The following is a 26,500-nucleotide window of genomic DNA, read 5'->3' as shown; positions in this document are numbered from 1 at the left end:
CTGCTCTTTCACCATTCAACATTTTCTTCTTTCCTCATCTTTCACTTCTCCAAATACATTTGCCGTGTTCCTGAAATCATCACTTTGTCTTTTTCTCCCTTCTATTTTCTTTGCAATCTTCCTCTTCCTATTTGTTCACAATTTCTGTTGTTGCTTTCACGCTATGTTGATCTTGAATTCTGTCTTCAAAGCAATGACTTTACATTGTGACAAGGGTTTTTTGCGCTTCCTATTAACTTTATTTTGACATTGTTTCCTACATTGCAGCAGGCTTACTATCGCAAGCTACAATAGAATCCTTTCGGTCCTAAAGAACAACAAGAAACATTTAAAGCATAGTGAGAAAAACATAGTTTGTCTATAGAAAAAAATGTACTTGATAAGTTTTAGAAGTCATGAACAGACATGAACAATAAACTACATGGTAACTTCTCACCACTGAGTTACCTACAAAAAACAGATAGAAAAGATCTCACCACTGAGGGTCTATACAATGCTCTAGTTACCCACAAGGGTCTCTTGTACTTCTCACGACCAGTAAAAGCCCTAACTGGATCCTGCACTTGAGACGAAAGAATATTAGGTCAATTGTGCAGATACAGGCATTGATAGCAAAGAGATCATCATATAAAGATAATCAGACTGTCATGTGCCAGAAGAAATATTCATCCAATGACATGGTAGATATGCTCATTCTTATGGAAGTATGGACATGATAGTGATGTATAGATCAAAAGATACAGGCATTCTTCTAATGCTGTGAAGTATTCTGATTAGGATGAAAATGATATCAATCAGACCTGAAAATAGATACAGGGTTATACTGTACCTGTATCTTGCATAGCTTAGGACATGGGAACGTCCTGCGATACACAATTAGGCTTTGTTTGAGAGCCGGTGTTGGAGAGGAGACGAGAGGGGTGATGGGAGTGGAGAAGAAAAAGGGAGATGTGTCAACATCCTTATGAGGATGTACTTGAAAATGTCCCATATCCACCCCCAACTCCGCTCTCAACACCATTCTCATCTCCCAAAACAAGGTTCCCAAGCACCTGCGTGGGTAGGTGGCATTAATTACACACTCATTAAATACTATTAGTTGTTGTACACACCGCATCGTTATCTACTGATAACGATGCTCCATCGTTATCTTTGTTAGACAGGGCAGATATCAGGCATTTGTATTTGTATTTAAGTTTGGATCCAGATCCGGATCCAAACTACTTTTGTGTAACATGTCCAACATATATTGGACATACTTGTAAATACTTTTAACTTATTAGGGTTACTTGTAAAAGACCATGTATTAGGTTTTGTTTCATATATTAAAAGGAAGAGATCTAAGTTTTTCCATTATGGAAAAACGTGATTAGTTGCAGCCTCATTCTCCTTCCTCTCTGCAGTTTCCTGATCATTGATTTTGGAGAAAACTACCTGCCCATAAAGATTTTAGAAAATAAATCACCTTATTTCGTTTTATTTGGGAAGCATCCTAATTATGATGAACTAAATTTTTTTGGCTGCATGTGTTATGTTCATATTGACTCTCCTATGTGAAATAAGTTTCAGGCTAAGGCATCAAAGTGCAGATTTGTTGGATATGCAGATCACCATAAAGGGTACAGATGTTATGATCCTGACAGCAGGCGAATCAAGATATCTAGAAATGTAGTTTTTGATGAAAATAATTTTGGAGATAGAGAATATGTTTCCGCCCAAACCAATATGAATGCGCTTTTCTATGATCCATGGCTCAGTGCAGAGCTTTTTCTTGAAACAAGCAATGAGTGCTCTTCCTCCTTTGCTCAAGGGATATCCTGTCAAGATGGAAACAGTAGAATACAGGAACTTGAAATAGACAATCCTTTAGAGATTAATAAGTTTGTTGGGCAAGTTTATAGGAGAAGAGAAAGGTCCCTTTTGACCTCGAATGATATTGAACAAGAAGCTCTTACGTCTTATTCGCTCAATGACATCACTACTTCTCCAATTTCTAATACAGTGGCACTCCCGATCAGACGATCAGAAAGAGCTCGGCATCCTATTGAAAGGTGGGTTAGTTATGAGAATTTTACCATGGATTTTCAATTATTTTCGTCACAGATTGAGAAAGAGACCGAGCCTAGACATTTTCGTCAAGCTATTAACTCCAAGAAATGGATTCAAGCCATGAATGAAGAGATGGAAGCTTTGTACCAATGTCAAACATGGACAGTTGTTCCTCGACCTTCAGATAAGAATGTTGTTGGGTCGCGATGGGTTTACAAGATCAAATACAAACTGGATGGGAGTGTTGAGCGATACAAAGATCGTCTCGTAGCAAAGGGATTCACCCAAGAATTTGGACAAGATTATGATGAAACCTTTAGTCCAATCATGAAAATGGGCACAATTCGCATTGTTCTTTCATTGGCTGTAGATTATGGTTAGAGAATAAGCCAGCTAGATGTGAAGAATGCTTTTCTTCATGGGGATTTGAAGGAAGAAGTATACATGGAACAACTGTCAGGATATATAGAAGGAGATTCAAAGGAGTATGTCTGCAGATTAAATCGAGCACTCTATGGCCTGAAACAAGTGTCTCGATCTTGGTTTGAGAGTTTCTTCTTAGAAATTCAAAGACATGGTTTTCATCGATCGCAATTGGATCATTCTCTTTTTATTGATCGAGGTAAGGAGTTTACTACCTTCTTATTGATATATGTAGATGATATAATTATTACCGGAAGTAGTGAGAACCATGTTCAAGAGACTAAAGATCTTCTGAGCCAAAGATTAAAAATGAAGGACCTTGGAAATCTTCGGTACTTTCTTGGAGTAGAGGTGGATAATCAAGAAAATAAGCTTACTTTGACCCAACATAAGTACACCCTGGATCTATTAGAAAAGGCTGGAATGCAGGACTGCAAACCTCTTGCTACTCCTAGTGTGCTTAACCAGAAATTAAGTACGCAAGACAGAGACTTGTATCATGATCCCACCAAATATCGAAGTTTAGTGGGGATGCTTCAATATCTCACATTTACCAGGCCTGATATCACATATTCAGTCAATCAAGTTTCTCAAATCATGCATGAGCCAAGAACGGGACACATGGATACAGTAAAAAGGATACTGAGATACTTGAAGAGTATTGTTGGAGATCCATAAGTACTGCTCATGACATCATTGCTTATTCAGATGCAGACTGGGCCGGAGATCCTGATGATCGAAAGTCAGTTTCAGGATATGGGGTTTTCATTGGTGTCAATCTTGTTTCCTGGAGTAGTATAAAACAGAAGTCAGTGGCTAAATCTAGCACGGAAGCTGTATACAGGGCGATGGTTGCTGCTACGGCAGAAGTAACATGGACTAAACATTTATTAACAAAGTTAAAGGAGCCGATCGCTAGTTGTTTTATCCTTTGCGACAACCAAAGTGCTATTCAAATATCTCTTAATCCTATTCATCACAGCAAGACCAAACACATTGAGATTGATCAGCATTTTATCAGGCAGAAGATTGAGGAAAAAGAGATTGAGCCTCATTATGTTAAAACAGAAGACCAAGTGGCTGATTTGTTCACTAAGGGACTCACAAAGTGTCATTTTTGGTTCCTAAAGAGCAAGTTGTCCATGATTCAAAATCATGCACAACTTGAGGGTGATTGTTAGACAGGGCAGATATCGGGCATTTGTATTTGTATTTAAGTTTGGATCCAGATCCGGATCCAAACTACTTTTATGTAACATGTCCAGCATATATTGGACATACTTGTAAATACTTGTAACTTATTAGGGTTACTTGTAAAAGACCATGTATTAGGTTTTGTTTCATATATTAAAAGGAAGAGATCACGATTTTTTCATTATGGAAAAACGTGATTAGTTGCAGCCTCATTCTCTTGCAGTTTCCTGATCATTGATTTTGGAGAAAACTTACAATCTTATCATGTGTTAACACCCCCATCGTTATATACTCTTAACGATTCATCATTAACGATTTGTTACCTACATTTTAGGGACTAAGTTATATGCTGGAGCAAGATAAGTCGTTATCTGCTGATAACGATTTACTGTTACCTACATTTTAGGAAACAAGGTCGACTAACATAAGTTAATGTTTTGTATTTATGTACTCCATCTTTTGTAAAGGAAATTCAGAAAATTTCAATCAGAAATTCTATTTTGATCTTCTTTCATGGTATCAGAGCACGGACGTCTCTGACAGGTGACTCTCGCTTCCCATCGTGGTAGATGCTCTATTTTGCTGACAAAAGATCCCTAGAAGCATCGTAATTCATTTCTTCGCCAAATCTCATGAATAATCAAGAGAGTCGCTATCCTGTCGGTCTAAGTAACAGTTAGGTGAGATCAACTCTGTGTGCAACATCTCCAAGCTGTCCTCAATGGCTTCTGATAGCATCAACAACAGTGTCGGTTCATCTAAGAACACTCAAGAATCGACAGTCAATCCATTTTTCCTCCATCACTCGGATAACCCGGGGATATCCCTAATGTCTCAACAACTTATTGGAGACAATTACTCGATGTGGAGTAGAACAATGGTTATGGCACTAAGTGATAAGAATAAATTGGGTTTCAGCGACGGATCGATTATGAAACCTGAATCATCATCACCAAATGTTGCTACGTAGGAACGGTGAAACAATATGGTGCTATCCTGATTATTCAACTTCATTCACAAAGATCTAGCAGTTAGCGTAATCTATGCTCAAACCACAGCTGAAGTTTGAGCAGAGCTTCGTGAGAGGTACTCCCAATCGAACGCTCCCAGAATATATCAAATCCAACAAGAGATAATCAATCTCAAGCAAGAACAATCTTCAGTAACGATGTATTTTACCAAACTGAAGAGGTTATGGGATGAAATATTCACATAGATTGAGATTTCACCTTACTCGTGCGGGAACATGAAGGTCATTTAAGAACTCCAACAACGAGAGAGACTCATTCAATTTTTAATGAGTCTTAATGACAACTTTAGTGCCATCCGGAGTCAATTACTCCTCATGACACTCTTACCAAACATATCCAAGGCCTATTCATTAATCATTCAAGAAGAACGACAACGTGACCTTCGTCTCACACCAGCCCATGAACCAGTTATTGCGGCAATCGATCGAAGCAATCTGCCTATCAAAGCCGACACATCAAAGATAGCACAAACAAAAATACGAACATTGTGGGCATCTAGGCCACATCAAAGCAAAATGTTATTATCTTCATAGTTTTCCTAACCGATCAAGGGGTTCTTCCAATGCTTGCTTCAACAGCCAGGCTAATGCCAATGCATGTCACTCCACAACCGAACCTGAAAAGCCAATTTTGAATCCTTCCTTTCTCAAACTTACTCAAGAACAATATGATAAGATCATGGCCATTGTCAATCTAGGTAACCAAAACACTCCATCTATTGCCAACCTTGCAGGTAATGTACCCAAACCATCAGTTTGTTTATCTGCATCTCAATATTGGATTATAGATTCAAGGGCCACAGATCGCATCACAAATTCAATATCTAACCTTTCATCAACGGTGCCGATTTCTTTTCCACCCATTGGCCTCCCTAATGGAACGACTGCCCCTGTCACTCACATTGGCAGCGTCACATTGACATTAACAATTACCTTACATAATGTCTTATATGTTTATCATTTTAAATTCAACCTCATCTCAGTTAATAAATTAATCCATGATTTGAAATATGACATTATGTTTAAAGAAAATCATTGTGTTTTTCAAGACCCGCACTCGAAGATGAAGATTGGAACGGGTAGGCTGCAAGGGAATCTTTACATCCTTGAGAACGGTGGTAACCATGCCTTGAATGCTTCATCTTCTTCCATTTGGCATATTAGACTTGGACATTTACCAAATTCTCAACTTCAAGTTCTTATTGATTCCAATAAAGTTAATGAAAAAAATTCTCATGAAAATTGTTTTATTTATCATAAGGCCAAACAAACCAGATTGTCATTTCCCCATGAGACCATATCATCTTCCAAACCATTTAAATTACTACATTGCGATATATGGGATGCATATCAAACTCCATCTATGTCAGGAGCCCATTTCTTCTTAACCATAGTAGATGACTACATTAAATGCACATGGGTGTATCTCATGAGGCATAAGTCTGAGATATTCAATATCATCAAAAATTGCATTGCGTTGATTCAAAATCAATTTCAAACCAATGTTTTGGGCATTAGATCAGACAATGAAACCGATTTTTTTCAATTGACATGCAAGTCTATCTTAGAGAAAATGGAATCAACCATCAACATAGTTGCGTAGCAACTCCGCAACAAAACAGAGTTATTGAACGCAAACATAGAGATTTATTGAATGTGGCTCGAGCCCTTCGATTTCAATCCAATTTACCAATCAAGTTTTGGAGAGAATGTGTTATTACTGCAACATACCTTATAAATCGACTCCTCTCAAAACCCTTGATGGGTTAAACTCCCTATGAGATGCTATACAACAAAGCACCCAAATATGATCATTTAAGAATATTTGGATGCTTATGTTATGCATTTAACATCAATCACACTCACAAATTTGATACATGTGCCAAACAATGCATCTTTGTAGGATATCCATATGGTCAAGTTGGTTATAAAGTTTATGATCTTGAATCTCAAAAGATATTTGTCAGTAGAGATGTCAAAATTTATGAAAACATTTTTTTTTAAGATCATAAAGCTTATTCCATCGATGATGATAATTGTAACACCTACGAATTTTGTTTATTTTAACTTTTAAATTCGAGCAAAACCAAGGTTAAAATCAAGTTAAATTCAAGTGATATTCAAGAGTCTAAATTGAACTAAGACTCTAGTTAGGTCTATTATGAGTCGTAGATCTCGTAGAAGATCAGATTTGGGGATTTCGGTTATGGGTTGGTTAAAAAAAATATCATTTTTAAAATTAATCGACCTCAATGTTATCAAAAACGCGCCTTGAGGCGCAAAAGGTGTGCCTCGCCTTGAGGCCCGGCCCTTTGTGCCTAAAGGCGCAAGCCTAAGGCCCAAAAAAACAAAAAAAAAACTTTTTTTTTACAACAAGACTTTTGACACATAATCAAAAAGACTTTTGTAGGTTAATCTCATATATTTTCCAGTTATTTCAGTTATGTAATAAGTTTCTTAGTATATTACTATATTTTAACTTTTGTTGGTTAATCTCGTATATTTTTCAGTTATTTCAGTCATATAATTAGTTTCTTAATATATTTTAACCTTTGTTGGTTAATTTCATATATTTTTCAGTTATGTAATCAGTTTTTTAGTTACTTTTATATGTTAATCTCATATTTTTTAGAATAATCTCATATATTTTAATTTTGTAGGTTAATCTCATATAGTTTTCAGTTATTTCAGTTATGTGATCAGTTTCTTAGTATATTTTAACTTTTGTTGGTTAATCTAATATATTTTCCAGTTATGTAATCAATTTTTAGTTACTTTTATATGTTAATCTCATATTTTTTAAAATAATCTCATATAATTTAACATTTGTAGGTTAATCTCATATATTTTCTAGTTATTTCAGTTATGTAATCAGTTTCTTAGTATATTTTAACTTTTGTTGGTTAATCTCATATATTTTACAGTTATATAATCAGTTTTTTAATTACTTTTATATGTTAATCTCGTATTTTTTAAAATAATCTCATATATTTTAACTTTTGTTGGTTAATCTCATATATTTTCCAGTTATGTAAACGGTTTCTTAGTATATTTTTTCTTTTATTTGTTAATCTCATATATTTTCCAGTTATGTAATCATTTTTCTTAGTTACTTTTATATGTTAATCTCATATTTTTTAGAATAATCTCATATATTTTAACTTTTGTAGGTTAATCTCATATATTTTTCAGTTATTTCAGTTATGTAATAAGTTTCTTAGTATATTTTAACTTTTTTTGGTTAATCTCATATATTTTCCAATTATATAATCAGTTTTTAGTTACTTTTATATGTTAATCTCATATTTTTTAGTACTTATTTGAGATTTTCTATTTCTTATTGGTTGTTATTTCATCAATAAAGCATTTCTTTATTTATTTGTATTTTTAGATATTTTTTTATAATTTTTTAAAAGTTTTCAAAAAAAATATTGAGGCTTACGCTTTACGTCTCGAGGCTTACGCCTCGCCTCGATTTTTGGTGGAGCGTCTCGCTACGCCTCAACGCTTTTCACAACACTTATCGACCTCTATTTTGGGTTTTCCAACTTTGATAAAGTTCAGAATTTGGTTGTTTAAAATTAATCGGACTATATTTTAGATCTAACACAATTAGGTTGGATATAATTCATGAAATTTGAATCAAATTAAGGATTAGTTGGGTTAGATATAACTCAGTATTTTTTTTATCTAATCTCATTGGATTAGACCCATAAGGTCGAACGCTCTAAACAACATCATTATTGTTTCGTCAAAAATTCGAGTTGATCAGTGGCTCACCTATTAAATCGAAGTCAACCTTGACGATCCTCATTTTGAGGGCATCAAAATCGACTATCTATGCACCCAAATTGGTGTTGATTTGAGTGTTTTATCATAGACCAAAGTTCATGTCTAATTATATGTCAAAAATCAACGTTTTTCAGCATCGACTAATTTTTTCTGTCGATCCGTGTGCGTATGATTAAATCTAAGACTACCACGATGATCTACATTTCAAGGGCTATCAAATTGACTATTTAAACGTCGAATTTTGTTAAGTCTTTGAGTTTGTCGACCTCCCGGAAGGTTACTATGTTAATTTTAAAATTTAATAAGTTAGAACCTATAATTTATTTACTTGTTTTATTAATAAAAAATTTTAATATATATTAACCTAGACACTTGCCTAAGTCCATCTATAAATAGAGGTCCTCACGAGAAGGATTAACAAGGTTAGTTTTCTCTCTCTCTCCCTATTGAAATGCATATCTTTCTTCTTTTTTCTACCAACCATTAAGGTAGTCCAGACCTCCATTAGAGACCTACAACTACCTTGGTGAAGGTCTAATTCAGCCTGAAATGAGGTACAAGTGAAGGAAAAAGTGACAACTACCTTGGTGAAGGTCTAATTCAGCCTGAAATGAGGTACAAGTGAAGGAAAAAGTGACAGTATCGTTGCGAAAAATGCGTTTTCGGTAGAGAATCTTTACTTTCATGATGTTCGATTTCGCGATGCATTAACATACCCTCTTTTTTATCTAGAGCTTGGATCTACATGGAATCTATACCTACAACATTTATGGTTATATCTACATGAAAAAGATTTTCAAAAACCCAAAGCGGTGTTTTGGAATATCAGTTTTAAGAAAACGATTTGTAAAAAGACTAGTTTTGAAACCATAAAAAGCAGAAATCGTGTGAATAGCTAGATCTGTATTTTATTGAATTGTTTAGCATGTATAATGAATATAAAATGATGCTTTTGAGTGTCTTTCCATAGATCTTGATGCTGTAAATTTTTCTCTTACCTAGATCTTGGTTAAAAATACGCGAAAATCGCTTTCAAGAGTGTTTTGCCCAAAACGTTTTAAGGTTTTGATGTTTTATGATAAAGAAAGTTAATATGATCATATATGGTAGATTAGGATATGTATAGCATAATTAAACATGTTATTGCATATATAATCCATGATTTCATGTTTTATGTTTCTTGTGATTTTTGCATTGATGAAATTGTATTTAAGATATTCAATGAAGGTTTTGTGTTTCTTGGATTATGGATGTTAATGTTTTAGCAAGATTAACATAAATATGATCAAAGATGTGTTATATGATGTTATAAATATATTTGAAGCATCCAAAAATCGTGATTGTATGTGTTTCACCATGATTCTTGTTCTTGCTTAATAGATCTTACATGAGTTTGAATCTTGGTTATTCTGTCTTTTTTTTCTGACCAGTTTCATCAAAAAAATCGATATCTCTATGAAACCGAGGTTAATAAATAAAAAAAATGCATGAATATTCTACACATCTTAGGCTTAAATTTAGAATCTTGTTTCGTACTGTTTGGTTTAGTTTTAAGGCTGAAACATCCATTGCATCAGAGCACAGGTATTCTGCCCTTTCAGTAGGATTGTTCTGACCAAAGATTTTGAAAGCTTTAAAACCCTATTCAAAATTGATCAAAATAAATTGTGAAAATTTGGGTAAAAGGTAACATGTATAACAAGATTCTTTAAAAAAGAATTTGTTAAAAGCATTTTCTGTAAAGCTTGAGAAATTTCTCAAACTGGAATAAATTTTTTTAGTTAAGAGGATTGTTTGATATTTTTCCTAAACAAGGTTAAGTCTTGGAATTTTCTTGATTTTATTACAACGAATTTTGCAATTCTGTTTCTTAGACTGTGTTTCTAAGATGATGGGGTAATCCCAGTAAAATTTTGAGAGTTAAATTTGGTTCCTGTGATTTTTGGTAGGTTTTCCAAAATCGGGTTAACAGGGATCTGAACTGCACTGTATGGCATGTGTTGATGTCGGGTTGTATTTTATTTTGTACAGCATGTTTATTGATGTTTAAGTGGGATATTGGACTGATATACATGTTAACTGAATGCATTTCATTATTGATTATATTGGGCATGCCTAAATATCAATGATTAGTGTACCTTGACTGTGTACATACATATTGATGAAATTATTGTATTGATTTTATGGTAGAGACTAATCGAAAGCATGCATTGAGTGTCATGAATATTGTTGCATAAGAACCCTGAATGTGATTGCATGTTTGCATTGGCACTATTAACAAGAGAGTTAATTAAGAAATCAAAAATAAAATTAATTCTCATGTGGCTTATTAAGAGAGTAAGCTTGGTACTGATGGTTCTGTGGAATATTGGCTTAGCACGAAAGGTTGTTTTTGTCCCCCATCCTCAGGACCCGTAACCATGGAAACTACCACGATATGTCCGCGATATGGTAGGTAAGACACATGAGAAAAATCTAATATATCTGGTTGCAGGAGTTGGGAACTCTTTCTATAAAATTATATTTCCGCTCCAGAGTAATCACAGTTGAGGCGTCACGCAGGTTAATAAGATACAATTGCTTAAAAACACAAACCTGGATCGTACCTCCATCTAGGAGAGTCTGTGTTGTATCCACAAACAGATATTGGTAAGTAAAACAAGATTGTGAATTGCATATAGATAGAACATGATATGCATCATTTAAGCAAGAGAATAATCAGTGAATATAAGAAGTTATTCATGCATAAAGGACTCACGACACTGGAATGGCAAGTTTATGCATATTGTATATGTTCATGCATGTGTATAATTTATTGTATTGATGCAAATCTTAGCATGAATGGATATGTATAAAACTAACATGTTATTTTAATTGTTAACATGATTTTATGTTATTGTCTGCTAAGATGTGTGTTACATGATTTGTATATGAGGTTGTATTTGAATGTATTATGATATCGTGCATTTATTGCAAGAATGTTATTTTCTACCAAACTTTCATGAGTCTGACCCGTTTTATGGGGTTTCAAGTAAATTATAATATGCAACGCGGAGCGGATGCAGAATACTTAGGCTGTGTCGAGTGCCAGTCTTTTTCTTTCTCGGAGATAATTTTGAAAAAAATGATTATTGTTATCAAAATACTCTGATATGTATTTTAAATTATTGAAACTGAATTAAATCTTAATATTCACATTTTAATTCAATTATGATAATTGATTGTACTTTAACCCACCCAGAATGTTTAACCCAAAGAAAAAAGTTGTTTCTGTTGTTTTAAAATGAAAAAAAAAAGTTTTCTCTGAAATTTTAGGGTTAAAATTTTGGGGCGTTACAATAATGTTATACCCATACCAATATTTGAACCACAAGACTTCCCACCACAGAATCAAGACCATGAGCCTTTGCCCACCAACCCGAATGACTCTCATGATCAAGAACCATCATCTACTCCAGATAACCCGTCCAATCCTGCCACCAACCAAAGCACCCAAGGAATGCCTCCAATTCGAAGATCTGATCGTTCTCGCCAACCACCCTCATGAAAAGATGATGCATGGCGTCTGTTTGTATTTTTTCATATGTATGTGTTTATGTATTCTGGGTCTGGATCTTATACCAGACCCGACCCATACTATAACAAAAGGAAATATTAATACATGTTTTAGGTCACGATTTCTGTATTGGAAATCGTGACAGTTGCAGCCCCTTCTTCTCTTCATCATCTCCTTTCTGCGAGACAGATTCTGCGAAAACTATTATGGTATCAGAGCAGAGATCCATCTAGGGTTTTGAAGTCGCTTCCAAAAGGTCTGACCTAAGAGATCGACTTACTTACAGTCAAGAGGTTTTTTTTCTCTATTATCTTCCTTCTTCTCTTCTTTCTATTCCTTTGTCTTGTTTTATGTTTCATAGACCTGACCTAGAGTCAATCTGTGTTTCTTCTTATCGTTTCTCTTTTTGAAAATCTCATATTCTCGACTTTTTGCATCTTGTCTGGAATACTCAGCTCTGGCCGTGAATCTGCGTCAGATCTGAAGCATTCAGTCCCTCTTGGCGTTAATTATATCTGCATCAGATCCAAATTAAAGTCGATATTTTGTTTCTGTACAAATTGGAAATTTTCTGCGTCAAATATGAAACTTGGGTCTGGTCATACTGAAAATATTCCGGTCTAAAATTTCACGTCAGATCTGAAATCTGCGCCTAATCTATCAAAAAATATATATAATATTTTGTTCTTTGTTGTTATTCTATCTACCTGTGTTTGATCTGAAAACATCTATAGATCTAGACTCTGTCCAGCGTGTGCTCTTTATTAAAAAAAAACAAAAAAAAGGGAAGGATTTCTTTAGCGTCAATTTTGGTTCTTTAAAAAGGGAGGAAACTTTTAGATCTGGTTTTCTTTTCAGATCTAAAACCTCCCAACATCTGTCTCCTTGATCTTGAAGGTCGTTTAACAGGAAAAAAAAAAGCGGGGGGGGGGGGGGGGGGGGGGGGGGAGGGGGGGGGCTAGCAATTTTCTCTGACATTAGATTATGCATTTCGTGAATATCTTTGTGAGACTCTTTTCTTCTTGAGTTATGAATCCCTTTCATTCTTCTCAATCTGGTCTTTCTTCAAGTTTTCTCAATCAGCTTGTTTCCGAAAAGTTAACCACTACGAATTTCTTGATTTGAAAGAGACAAATCATTCCCTTTATAAGGAGTCAAGGTCTCTTAAGTCATCTGGATGGAACCACTCCAGCCCCGCCAGAATTTGTTGCGCGAGAAGAGATAGATGATAAAAGGGCAACTTCATCTGCATATGTCAAAAATACATAATATCTCAACTGGGAGAGGAAGGCTCAATCAGTGGTTGTCTACATTACCTCTACACTGTCACAAGAGGTATTTATTGCAATTTCTGATAATTGTACAACCATTCAACTTTGGGAAAGATTGGTTCAGACTTTTTCATAAGTTTCACAAGCAAGGATGGTTTTTCTCAAGAGAGAATTGCAGTTGCTAAGAAAAGACTCCATAACCATCATGGAATATCTAAACAAGATGAAGACTATCACAAATCAACTTGCAATTATAGGATGTGCAGTGAGTGACAGTGACACGGTGCAGCAAACTCTGAGCGGATTGGGGTCCGAGTATATTATGATTGTCACCTAATTATTGTACTTGCCTGCTCTCCTCACTTTTGATGAGCTGCGGTGGGCCAAATTAATTCAGTATGAGATGACTCTGAAGAGTTTTTCTGGGGAAACTCACACTTGCACGAATTTACAAGAAGTTTTTGCCACAAAGGTGACTTATGGTCGAGGACGGGGACGAGGAGGACAAGGGAGAAATGGACAGGGAGGACGTGGATTACTTCCCACTCCTAATATGTCACCCATTGCTCAGGGACAAAGACCCATCCCCACTTGTTTTCTTTGCAATAAAAAGGGGCATATCAAAGCGAATTGTTGGTCCAACCCTCAAAATAAAGGAGTCCCCTAATACAGAACCTAAGAAGAAGCCCAGCATGAGAGTTATTGATATCTGCCTTGTCATGATTAAATCTAAAGCAGAACGACCAAGGGACTTGGTATGTTGACTCCAGGGCAGCAACCCACGTGACTGGTGATGCAGGTAAACTTTTCAAACCTATTCTTATTTTGGTAAAAGTAAGATTGTCACTGGAGATGGATCTTACCACCCTATTTCTCAGGTTGGAAAGTCGGTCATTCCCATGTCACATTCTACTCTTGAACTTTTCAATGTCCTCCATGCTCCCAATATCAAGAAAAATATTGTCTCTATTTCTAAACTTGTTGATGACAATCATGCTTCAGTCGAATTCACTCCCTTCTCTGTGCAAGTCAAGGACCTTTGCACGAGAAAAACATTCGTTAAAAGAAAGAAACAAGGCAATACGTACGTCTTTCAAGAAGATTCATGTCATTCGGCCTACCCTGCTCATGTGGATTTAAAGCCTTCATTAGAGTCATGTTCCTTTTCTTCTAAAAATGTTCTTAGTATCTTCGAATGTAATAAGCCTTTTCTATGATGGCATAGTCGGTTAGAACATTGTAGGAGTCATTTTATTAAGAAACCTGCTTCTAATAATCTCATTCCAAAAGATAGTCTCAATGTGGAAGAAAGAAATCAAAAGTGTTTCAGTTGTCTTTTATGCAAGAGTCATGTACTATCTTTTCATTCTGTTAATAAAAGAGTTTCAAAGCCTTTTGAGATAGTGTGTTCGGATGTGTGCAGGCCTGCTCTTGTTACCTCTGGTTCTGGAAGCAGATACTACTTAATTTTCGTTGATAGCTACTCTCAATACACCTGAATATTCTTCATGAAAAATAAATCAAAAGTTTTTCCTCTGTTTCAGAACTTTCTCTCCTTAGTTAAAAACCAATTCTCTGTGTCGATTCAATTTTTTCAATCTGATGGAGGAGGGGGAGTTTTCATCCAGTGACTATTTCTTTTCTTCAAAATAATGGAATATGAAGAAGGGTGTCATGTCCACACACACCACAACAAAATGGGATTGCCGAACGAAAACATAGGCATATAGTTGAAAGTGTCATGAATATGATGCATGACAACAATCTCCCCATTAACCTGTGGCCAGAAGCTTTTCATTTTACCGTACATGTGATAAATAGATTGCCCATGGTTGTTTTAAAAAATAAGTTTCCTTATCATTGTCTTTTTAGAATTCATCCTAATTATCATGATTTATGTGTCTTTGGATGTGTTTGTTATGTGCACATTGATCAATCTATGAGAAACAAGTTTCAGAACAAGGCCCAAAAATAAAGATTTATGGGATATGCAGATGACTATAAAGGATACAGATGTTATGACCCTGCTCGCAGATGTATCAAAACCTCGAAAAATGTTGTCTTGACGAGCTAAATTTTGATCATAAAGCTGACACAGCTGATACGCCATCTTCCACAGTTGAAGTTTACTACCCTGGCTGAGTTCAGAACTCTTTGTTGGTTCCAATGAAGGGTGTTCTTCGAACTGCATGCAGCAGGAAGAAGAGAGGTCCAAAATCTTTGATGCATCGGGATCACAAAATTGTGTAGAAGCATTGTCATTGGTACAAGACAAATATAAGGGCATTACTTATACCCAGCAAATAACAAATACTTCAAGACTCTTAGATCGTGCACCAGAGATCTAATCGCATGCGACATCCTATTGATAGGTGGGACAGCTATAACTTCTCCATGGACTTTTTGAAGCTACTTCTAAGAAATGGGTAGAAGCTATGAATGATGAAATGCAAGCCCTGCTGATCATGCATATATTTTAGGGATTTTTCATATAAAAATATGCATGATTTCATGAGAAAATGATTTAAAAAAACCCAATTTTATGTTAGTTTTCGAGTAAATGTGCTAAAATGATTTAAAAATAAAAAATGCATGAAAAATAGTTTTATTTTACATTTTTGTTTATACATATTTTAGTTTTTTTTTATTCACAGTACTCTAGTATTAGTTTTCAATTAAAAATAAAAAAAAAATAGAGAAAATAGTTTTTAAAATCATTTTAAATGTTTGTTTTTTTAGAAAAGAAAAAAAATTAGTAGAATAGTTTTATTTGCCTTATAAATGAAATAAAGTTTTGTTTGTAACTTTTTGAAAAAAAGAAAATCTAATAAACCGGTTTACAAGGTTGTTGAATTTAAAAAAAAACTAAAAAAAAATTTAATAAGCAAACCGGCTGGAACCGGTTTGCATTGTTTTAAAATTGAATAAATCTTGTTACAAACCGGTTCCAACCGGTTTGAATTTTTTTAAAACAAACAGAAATAAACCGGTGAACCGGTTTGTTTACTGTTAAAAACCCCCAAAATCGCAAAAACCGGTTGTCTCCCCCTTCCTGAGCTACAGCCCTCTCTTCTTCTCCTTCCTCTCCATTTCTCCTAATCCTTTCTTCTCCTTCTCCCTCTTTCTATCTTCTTCCCTGTTTTCCGGTGGAGAGAATTCCAGCAACGGCGGCGGCGTACGGGAGGAGGCCGGCCATTCTTCTCTAACCCCTCAGGTTCACGGTGAGTGCTGAGTGCTCTGCATCTTCTCCTTCTTCTCCTACTTCTTCTTTTTCCTCTTCTTCTTCTTCTTCTTCTTCTTCTTCTTCTTCTTCTTTTTTTTTCTTCCTACTTCTTCTTCTTCTTCTTTTACTTCTGCTCCTAATCTGCATCATCTTCTTCTTCTTATACTTCTTTCTCTTATTCTTCTTCCGATTCTTCATTTTTCTTATTCTTTTTCATTTTTAATCGAGTTCTGTTTTGATTTCTGTGTGAAACGAAAAAAAAAAATACAGATCGCATGTTTTTTCTTTTTCTTTTTGATTTTCCTGTTTGAGATTCAAGTTGGATTACATATACTGGTCGGAGCTCTTGACTGCTGTAAAGAACATGTTGGAATATGGATACACTGTTTAATTGCCTGAAATCTCTGAGTCTGCCGGAGATGCTGATCGGAATCTCCTGGTTTAGCCAGAATAATCCGGTGACTGTTTGAAATTCCGGTGGTTATCTTCTGTTATTTGAAATTCCAGCGATTATTCATTTGTGCAGTCACCAGATTTTAAAATGTTTACTGAAAGTTGATCGATCATATGGATCAATCGCTACATTTTCTGGTGAAAGCTAAGTTCTGGAATTACTAATCACCGTATCATCCGGTGAACATTTCTGATAATTGAATTCTCAGTGATTACTTTTAAAAAAATTTCAATCGGATGGCTGAATCCGATGTGAATGTGGAGAGCCACTGAGTTTTGGATCACTGCTACTGTTTTATGGTAACAGTAATGAACCCTGAGCATTATAGTTTCATTGAATTCCTTCAAGGGGGCTGTTCTCTGATTATCATTTGAAGGTTGTATCTGATCTTTGCTGTCATTTTCTGTTGATATTTGAATACAAATCGTTGTATTAATTGGTTGATACAATCCAGTTCTATGGATCAGATTGAATGATTAAATTTGCTGAATGAATTGCTACAAAGTTGCTGAATTTCAAATATATTGATTGAAGAGTGTTGTGAGTGAATTGAAAACCTTGGTGGATGTCTGAAATATCAGTGAATGATAATATTGCTTAAATCCAGTAAATATCAAATGCATGCAATGCTAAGTTTCACAGTGTATTTTTTTATGAATTTCACTGTTGATTCCCAATAAGTTTCATTGTAAATTTTTCACTAAGTGTTAGCTGGAGCAAATTTGAGTTTCACTAAGAATTGTTGAGAATTGATTGTTGATGCTTCATTTTAAAGAGTATTAATTCATTAGTTTGTAGTTGTTTAGTTTAATATACCAATAGTTAATTGTTAGTTCATTAATAGTTAGTAATTAGATTAATCAATTAGTTAGTAGTAGATTTGATTAGCATCTTTGTGATAGTTAACATTTTATTTCATGTCAATTAGTAGTTAGTAATCAATTTTAATTAGAGGTGTCATTTAGATTTTATAATTCTTTTAGTATAGTTTTATCCTTCTATCTTTTGTACTGCTTGTGTTCATTTGATTTGTGCAGGATCGCATAGGAGTGGAGCTAAAGCGATACGTGACACGGGAAGTACAAGAATAGAAAATGTTTTTCTTTTATTTTAGAATTTAGGCATTTAATTCTGGGTTTGTAAATATTGCACTTTACGCCCTCTGCGAAGGGTATTCATTTGTTGTAATAGCTAGTTGTTTTTACTTTTCTTAACATTTTATATTTCAATAATTCGGCAATAAAGATTAGTTTAGACTTGTGTACTTGAATACGATATATTCCCGTTCCCTGAGTTCGACCCGGTCTCATCCACTAGTGAGAACCGGTTTTTATTATTTGATGTCTGGTTTTCACATGCTTTTCATATAAAAATCTTTTCAAAATTACAACGATTTTAAAGAAGACATCAAATTTTTGGCGTCGTTGCCGGGGATTCTCTCCACCGGAAAACAGGGAAGAAGATAGAAAGAGGAAGAAGGAGAAGAAAGGATTAGGAGAAATGGAGATGAAGGAGAAAAAGAGAGGGTTGTAGCTCAGGAAGGGGGAGACAGTCGGTTTTTGCGATTTTGGGGGTTTTTAACAGTAAACAAACCGGTTCACCGGTTTATTTCTGTTTGTTTTAAAAAAATTCAAACCGGTTGGAACCGGTTTGTAACAAGATTTATTCAATTTTAAAACAATGCAAACCGGTTCCAGCCGGTTTGCTTATTAATTTTTTTTTTTAGTTTTTTTTAAAATTCAACAACCTTGTAAACCGGTTTATTAGAATTTTTTTTTTTTTCAAAAAGTTACAAACAAAACTTTATTTCATTTATAAGGCAAATAAAACTATTCTACTAATTTTTTTTCTTAAGATTCCCTTAGAGGTGACTGTGTACGATTGGTACCGTACACATAGATTTTATATTTCTTTGCATAATCTCTGTTATGTGTAACTGCGTGGTGTTTGTTTAGTTTTTGTTGTTTTTAGTTTACCCGCTTTGTGGTTTGCGTGGTTTGGCCGCTTAGTGCGTTAGTTAGGTAGAAAACCCAAAGTTAGGAGGTGAGCTACACCGATCTACTACGAGGTGTATGCAAGGGCGACGCTCACTTGACCCTGAGCTGGTAGAGCCAATTGAGGACCCCGAGTCCCTTATTAGGAGAGCCCAGAGATCTGCAACCATGGCTGAGAATCAGCAGATTACTCGTCCTCTGAGGGAGTATTTCATGCCCAACACTTACACTCCCGCCTCCTGCATCACAAGACCTGATGTAGGAGCAAACCATTTTGAGATAAAGGCCAGTGTGATCCAAATGTTACCCTCGTTTTATGGCCTTAGCAATGAAGACCCATATCATCATCTCGATGAATTTTTAGAGATTTGCTCGACAGCGCGAATCAACAACTTTGGAGATGACGCGATGAGGTTGACCCTGTTCCCCTTCTCTCTGAAGGACAAAGCGAAGAGTTGGTTAAAATCATTAGATACTGTTCGAATTACCACTTGGGAACATATGCAAAGAGAATTTTTAAAGAAATATTTCCCATTTGGTAAAACGAACCAGTTTCGTAAAGCGATAACCAGTTTTTCCCAAATTGAAGGAGAACAGTTTCATGAGTCATGGGAGAGATTGAAAGATCTACTCCGCAAGTGTCCCCACCACCAGGTGTCTCGCTGGCAACTGGTGCAATATTTCTATGACGGTCTTACTGAAAAGAACCGTCAAATGGTGGATGTCGCGTGTGGGGGCACATTTATGCTCAAAAGTGAGGATGAAGCATGGTCGTTTTTTGAGACATTGAGTGAGAATTCGATGCACCATGCGACAGCCTCACGGTTCGATAGGGTTGCACCTGCACAAGATAACATTAAGAAGGCAGGTATTTTCGAGTTAGGGATGAACCTTGAGTTGAGCAACAAGGTAGACCAACTGTCCCAGAAATTAGATCAGTTTTTGTTGGGTCCCTCCCCTGCCATGCAGGTGTGCGCGTTGTGTGCGAGTCCTGCACACCATGTCTTCGAGTGCCCAGTTGCGCCACAATATCCTGAGTTTGTCCAAGAGCAAGCTCAGATGGCTCAAAACTTCGCTAGGCCCGTACCTAATGCATTTTCCAACACTTATAACCCGGGCTGGCGAAATCATCCCAATTTCTCATGGCGCAACTCACAGATCCACCCACCCAACCCTTCCCTGAGTCAACCAAGTCAAGGCGGTTATGCACCTGGATTTCAGAGATCCAGTTATCCCCCAGCCCAACCTGTTTATACTCATCCCAACCAGTCTCATGAGCCTTCGCATAGTCAGTCCTTCGAGGACAAGATGCTACAAGCATTTTCTGATATTAAAGCGAATTTGAGCTCTCATAATCAGTCTATTGCAAAATTAGAGACTCAAATGGGGCAGCTTGCCGAAGCACTTAGCAGGCGAAGTGAGGGGACATTACCTAACCAGCCTATTGTCAACCCTAAGGGAAAGGAACCCATGCGTAGCTTGCATATGACTGATGCACATAAAGAGCAAGCTCAAGTAGTAACTCTTAGGAGTGGGAAGCAGTACCAAGCGAGGGAGGCTGCAGAAGAAAGAGAGAAAATAAGCGAGAAACAGTCTGTCCCTAATATTTTACCTCAGGAAAGCGAGAAGGTTATTCCATCTGAGCCTTCACCATCCTACATTCCCAAAGCCCCCTTTCCTGAGGCGTTAGAAAGGCCGAGAGCATTAGGTAAGTCCGGAGTGAACATGCAAGAGATGCTTGAGATATTCAAGCACGTTCAGATAAACCTCCCCTTACTAGATGCTATTCAACAGGTCCCTGCATATGCAAAGTTCCTCAAAGAACTTTGTACGCAGAAAAGGAAGTCGATGTCCCATGTGCAGAAAAAGATTTATTTAACTGGGCAGGTGAGCGCAGTATTGCAACATCAAACCCCACCTAAGCTCAAGGACCCAGGGACTCCTATCATCTCTTGCGTCATAGGAAACATCATTGTTGGGCATGCGTTGCTCGACCTTGGGGCAAGTGTTAACATCTTGCCGGGTTTCTTTTATGACCAATTTGGATTGAAAGAGATGAAACCTACACCTATGACTCTTCAGCTCGCAGATAGATCTATCAAGGTCCCAAGAGGGATACTTGAAGATGTTTTAGTCAAGGTGGAGGATTGTTATTTCCCTGTCGACTTCGTGATATTAGATATGGAGGGAGTTGATAGTCCACAGCAGACTCCTATTATTCTCGGTCGCCCCTTCCTAGCTACCGCCAATGCGTGCATCAATTGCCGCACTGGTGCGATGGATGTGTCATTCGGAAATAGGAAGATACGGCTAAACATTTTCGTGCTGCTATGGGCCCTGCTGTTGAGGAGACTTCTTTCGAGGTTGATGTCATTCAAGACCTCGTAGAAGCAGAATATGCTTGGTTATTGAGTAATTCACCTAATGAGGAGGATAAGGAATCATTAGATGAAGATCATCTAGAATTACGTGAAAATCAGATAGGTGAGTTAAGTTGGATCGAGCACTTTGAGCCATTTAGAGGTAGACAGGACGGGAACATAGTGCGCAGTGTCACTGATGACACTATTTTTCATAGAGAGCCCGATTGAGTCTGACTTCATGTCCATTGATCTCATGGACGATGAAGGATTTTTCCAGAGATCCGTCTGGCTGGGGACGTGAAACTTAGCGCTTTATGGGAGGCAACCCATATTCTGTACAGTTTTACATTTGTTGTTAGGATTTGTAGATTTCATTTGGTTTTATTTTTCGTTTTCTATCTTTTCTATGAGTTTCATGTTTTGTCATGTATACATTACATTCATTACATTCATAGAACGTGTTTTTTTTTAATTCATGTCAGGTCATTCTACTCTTTTCCCTCATTTATTTCCTCTCATGTGCATTCACTTAGTTTCATATAAGCATGGGGGAGTGCCTCTAGGACAGTGTCATTCAAGCATGGGGGAGGGTGTAGTTTGCACACCTTGATATTTCTGTTTACGTTCTTGCACATGTTTACACATCTCTCATGAAAAGTAGATTTTTAAAGAAAGAGTTTGAAACTTATATGAATGTTATTTCAAATCTAATGTTTTTAGAGGATTTTTAAGCCCCACGAAAATTTTTTCTGACATAGATCTAAAAATTATGGTTGTTTATGCGAATTTCAAAGAAATGATGATAGACACATGTTAGAATTTATTTTGAATCACAAATATGAATATGCACAGTTCTATTTTTGAAAAAATAAGCAAATGAACAAAAGCGTAAAAATGAGCTCAAAAAGTGAGAAAAAGCATGTGTTAGGTTGTTTGGATAATTTCACAATCCTTAGTAGATGGAACTTAGATGTAAGTTGAAACTTTTAATTCCATTTTCGAAAAGGAGAGTGGAAAACTTCGTGATCCTAAGTAACTGAGAACAGATACAAGTTGAAATGTTTGACTCTCATGTTATAAGGGTGAATGAAGGAAGTCACTTTTATGTCTTAGTTGATATCTTTTGGTATGTATTGAAAAAGTATAGAAGATATTGACATTGCAGAAGGCATAAAAGCAGACCACACGCAAGCTATAAGAGAAGAATAAGTGCGCAAAAAGAAAAAGCGTGAAAAAATGAAAAAATCGAGAAAAGAGCTGAAAAAGAGAGAAAAGTTCAATGCTTAGAAGTATGATTGAGAAAACCTGTGCAGAAAACATATGAGTGAGGATAAGTAAATAATAATATGTTTTTATTGGATTTTCTAAGAATAAAACATAAATAATTGTGATATTTAGAAAAGTGAAAGAAATTCTTTTCTGTGGTGGTATATAAAAGACTCTAATTATGTTTTGATTTAGAAATAACAGGAAATATTTGTGAAAATAAAGTCTTTAATTACCTACTGATTGTGAGGATGTGTAATATTATGCATACATGACAAAGATATTTGTGGGTAGCATCACTGCAAACCCTCACGAGACCTTACTCGTCCACTGGGGTAACCCAGGGGTTGAAAGGGCTTGTTGCATGAGCTAAATGCAACCGTGATTCCTACGAAAGTGAGTTAGGTGATAGTTTGATTTCGTGCATTTTTCTAGTTTGCTCGAGGACTAGCAAAACATAAGCATGGGGGTATTTGATCATGCATATATTTTAGGGATTTTTCATATAAAAATATGCATGATTTCATGAGAAAATGATTTAAAAAAACCCAATTTTATGTTGGTTTTCGAGTAAATGTGCTAAAATGATTTAAAAATAGAAAATGCATGAAAAATAGTTTTATTTTACATTTTTTTATACATATTTTAGTTTTTTTTTATTCATAGTAGTCTAGTATTAGTTTTCAATTAAAAATAAAAAAAATAGAGAAAATAGTTTTTAAAATCATTTTAAATGTTTGTTTTTTTAGAAAAGAAAAAAAATTAGTAGAATAGTTTTATTTGCCTTATAAATGAAATAAAGTTTTGTTTGTAACTTTTTGAAAAAAAAAATTCTAATAAACCGGTTTACAAGGTTGTTGAATTTAAAAAAAAACTAAAAAAAAAATTAATAAGCAAACCGGCTGGAACCGGTTTGCATTGTTTTAAAATTGAATAAATCTTGTTACAAACCGGTTCCAACCGGTTTGAATTTTTTTAAAACAAACAGAAATAAACCGGTGAACCGGTTTGTTTACTGTTAAAAACCCCCAAAATCGCAAAAATCGGCTGTCTCCCCCTTCCTGAGCTACAGCCCTCTCTTCTTCTCCTTCCTCTCCATTTCTCCTAATCCTTTCTTCTCCTTCTCCCTCTTTCTATCTTCTTCCCTGTTTTCCGGTGGAGAGAATTCCAGCAACGGCGACGGCGTACGGGAGGAGGCCGGCCATTCTTCTCTAACCCCTTAGGTTCACGGTGAGTGCTGAGTGCTCTGCATCTTCTCCTTCTTCTCCTACTTCTTCTTCTTCTTCTTCTTCTTCTTCTTTTTTTCTTCCTACTTCTTCTTCTTCTTTTACTTCTGCTCCTAATCTGCATCATCTTCTTCTTCTTATACTTCTTTCTCTTATTCTTCTTCCGATTCTTCATTTTTCTTATTCTTTTTCATTTTTAATCGAGTTCTGTTTTGATTTCTGTGTGAAACAAAAAAAAAAAATACAGATCGCATGTTTTTTCTTTTTCTTTTTGATTTTCCTGTTTGAGATTCAAGTTGGATTGCATGTACTGGTCGGAGCTCTTGACTGCTGTAAAGAACATGTTGGAATATGGATACACTGTTTAATTGCCTGAAATCTCTGAGTCTGCCGGAGATGCTGATCGGAATCTCCTGGTTTAGCAGAATAATCCGGTGACTGTTTGAAATTCCGGTGGTTATCTTCTGTTATTTGAAATTCCAGCGATTATTCATTTGTGCAGTCACCAGATTTTAAAATGTTTACTGAAAGTTGATCGATCATATGGATCAATCGCTACATTTTCTGGTGAAAGCTAAGTTCTGGAATTACTAATCACCGTATCATCCGATGAACATTTCTGATAATTGAATTCTCAGTAATTACTTTTAAAAAAAATTCAATCGGATGGCTGAATCCGATGTGAATGTGGAGAGCCACTGAGTTTTGGATCACTGCTACTGTTTTATGGTAACAGTAATGAACCCTGAGCATTATAGTTTCATTGAATTCCTTCAAGGGGGCTGTTCTCTGATTATCATTTGAAGGCTGTATTTGATCTTTGCTGTCATTTTCTGTTGATATTTGAATACAAATCGTTGTATTAATTGGTTGATACAATCCAGTTCTATGGATCAGATTGAATGATTAAATTTGCTGAATGAATTGCTACAAAGTTGCTGAATTTCAAATATATTGATTGAAGAGTGTTGTGAGTGAATTGAAAACCTTGGTGGATGTCTGAAATATCAGTGAATGATAATATTGCTTAAATCCAGTAAATATCAAATGCATGCAATGCTAAGTTTCACAGTGTATTTTTTTATGAATTTCACTGTTGATTCCCAATAAGTTTCATTGTAAATTTTTCACTAAGTGTTAGCTGGAGCAAATTTGAGTTTCACTAAGAATTGTTGAGAATTGATTGTTGATGCTTCATTTTAAAGAGTATTAATTCATTAGTTTGTAGTTGTTTAGTTTAATATACCAATAGTTAATTGTTAGTTCATTAATAGTTAGTAATTAGATTAATCAATTAGTTAGTAGTAGATTTGATTAGCATCTTTGTGATAGTTAACATTTTATTTCATGTCAATTAGTAGTTAGTAATCAATTTTAATTAGAGGTGTCATTTAGATTTTATAATTCTTTTAGTATAGTTTTATCCTTCTATCTTTTGTACTGCTTGTGTTCATTTGATTTGTGCAGGATCGCACAGGAGTGGAGCTAAAGCGATACGTGACACGGGAAGTACAAGAATAGAAGATGTTTTTCCTTTATTTTAGAATTTAGGCATTTAATTCTGGGTTTGTAAATATTGCACTTTACGCCCTCTGCGAAGGGTATTCATTTGTTGTAATAGCTAGTTGTTTTTACTTTTCTGAACATTTTATATTTCAATAATTCGGCAATAAAGATTAGTTTAGACTTGTGTACTTGAATACGATATATTCCCGTTCCCTGAGTTCGACCCGGTCTCATCCACTAGTGAGAACCGGTTTTTATTATTTGATGTCTGGTTTTCACATGCTTTTCATATAAAAATCTTTTCAAAATTACAACGATTTTAAAGAAGACATCACATGCACAAATATAGAACTTGGGAAATTGTTCCTAGACCATTTGACAGGAATGTGGTAGGATGCAAATGGGTCTGCAAAATAAAGTATAAACCACATGGAACCATTGAACAATACAGGGCGAGGCTCGTGGCAAAGGGGTTTACACAAGAAGCTGGGCAAGACTATGATGAGACCTTTAGTCCAGTTGTAAGAATGGGGAAGATTCGAATTATCCTTTCCTTAGTGGTTGAGCATAGATAGATGCTGAGCGAGCTTGATGTAAAAAATGCATTATTGCATGGGAATTTGAAGGAGGAAGTTTACATGTAACAACCCCCTGGATATTACGAGCAAGATTGTAAAACACGTGTGCAGATTAAAAAGGGCTATCTATGGCCTGAAGCAAGCATCTCGCTACTGGTTTGATAGCTTTTCTCTTGAGATTCAGAAGCATGGATTTTTTCACTCCCTACTGGATCACTCATTATTTATTTTTAGAAGACAAAATGTGATCACCTTATTATTAATCTATGTGGATGATATTGTCATCACAAGAAATTCAGAAGATCACATTAAAGAGGTGAAACACCTGTTAGGTCAGAGGTTCAAAATGAAAGATCTTAGTACCTTACGTTATTTTCTTGGGGTAGAAATTGATAGACAGGTAGATGGCTTGACCCTCACTCAGCACAAGTATACGATGGATGTTCTAAGCAAAGCAGGTATGAAGAATTGTAAACATCTGGGAAATCCAAGTGTCCATCAAAAATTGAGTGCTCACAATGGATACTTGTGTGAGAATCCCACCAGGTACCGAAGTCTAATAGGGATGTTATAGT

The 26,500-nt window shown here is 35.7% G+C and overlaps 1 protein-coding gene across 1 annotated transcript in view; it reads right to left on the bottom strand.

Moving 5' to 3' along the window:
• The window catches only part of LOC149843019 (transmembrane protein, putative (DUF2358)), a 47,542-nt gene that overhangs the window by 1,888 nt on the left and 19,154 nt on the right, over positions 1–26,500 (bottom strand). The window contains exon 3 of the mRNA XM_089999539.1: positions 477–557. Coding sequence (XP_089855665.1) covers positions 477–557 — 81 coding nt within the window. The remainder of the gene's footprint in view (positions 1–476; positions 558–26,500) is intronic.

The sequence above is a fragment of the Nuphar pumila genome, chromosome 3, assembly GCF_984573655.1.
Source record: "Nuphar pumila chromosome 3, dmNupPumi1.hap1.1, whole genome shotgun sequence".
NCBI classification, from domain to species: domain Eukaryota; kingdom Viridiplantae; phylum Streptophyta; class Magnoliopsida; order Nymphaeales; family Nymphaeaceae; genus Nuphar; species Nuphar pumila.
This window is presented reverse-complemented; position numbering and strand designations above follow the sequence as displayed.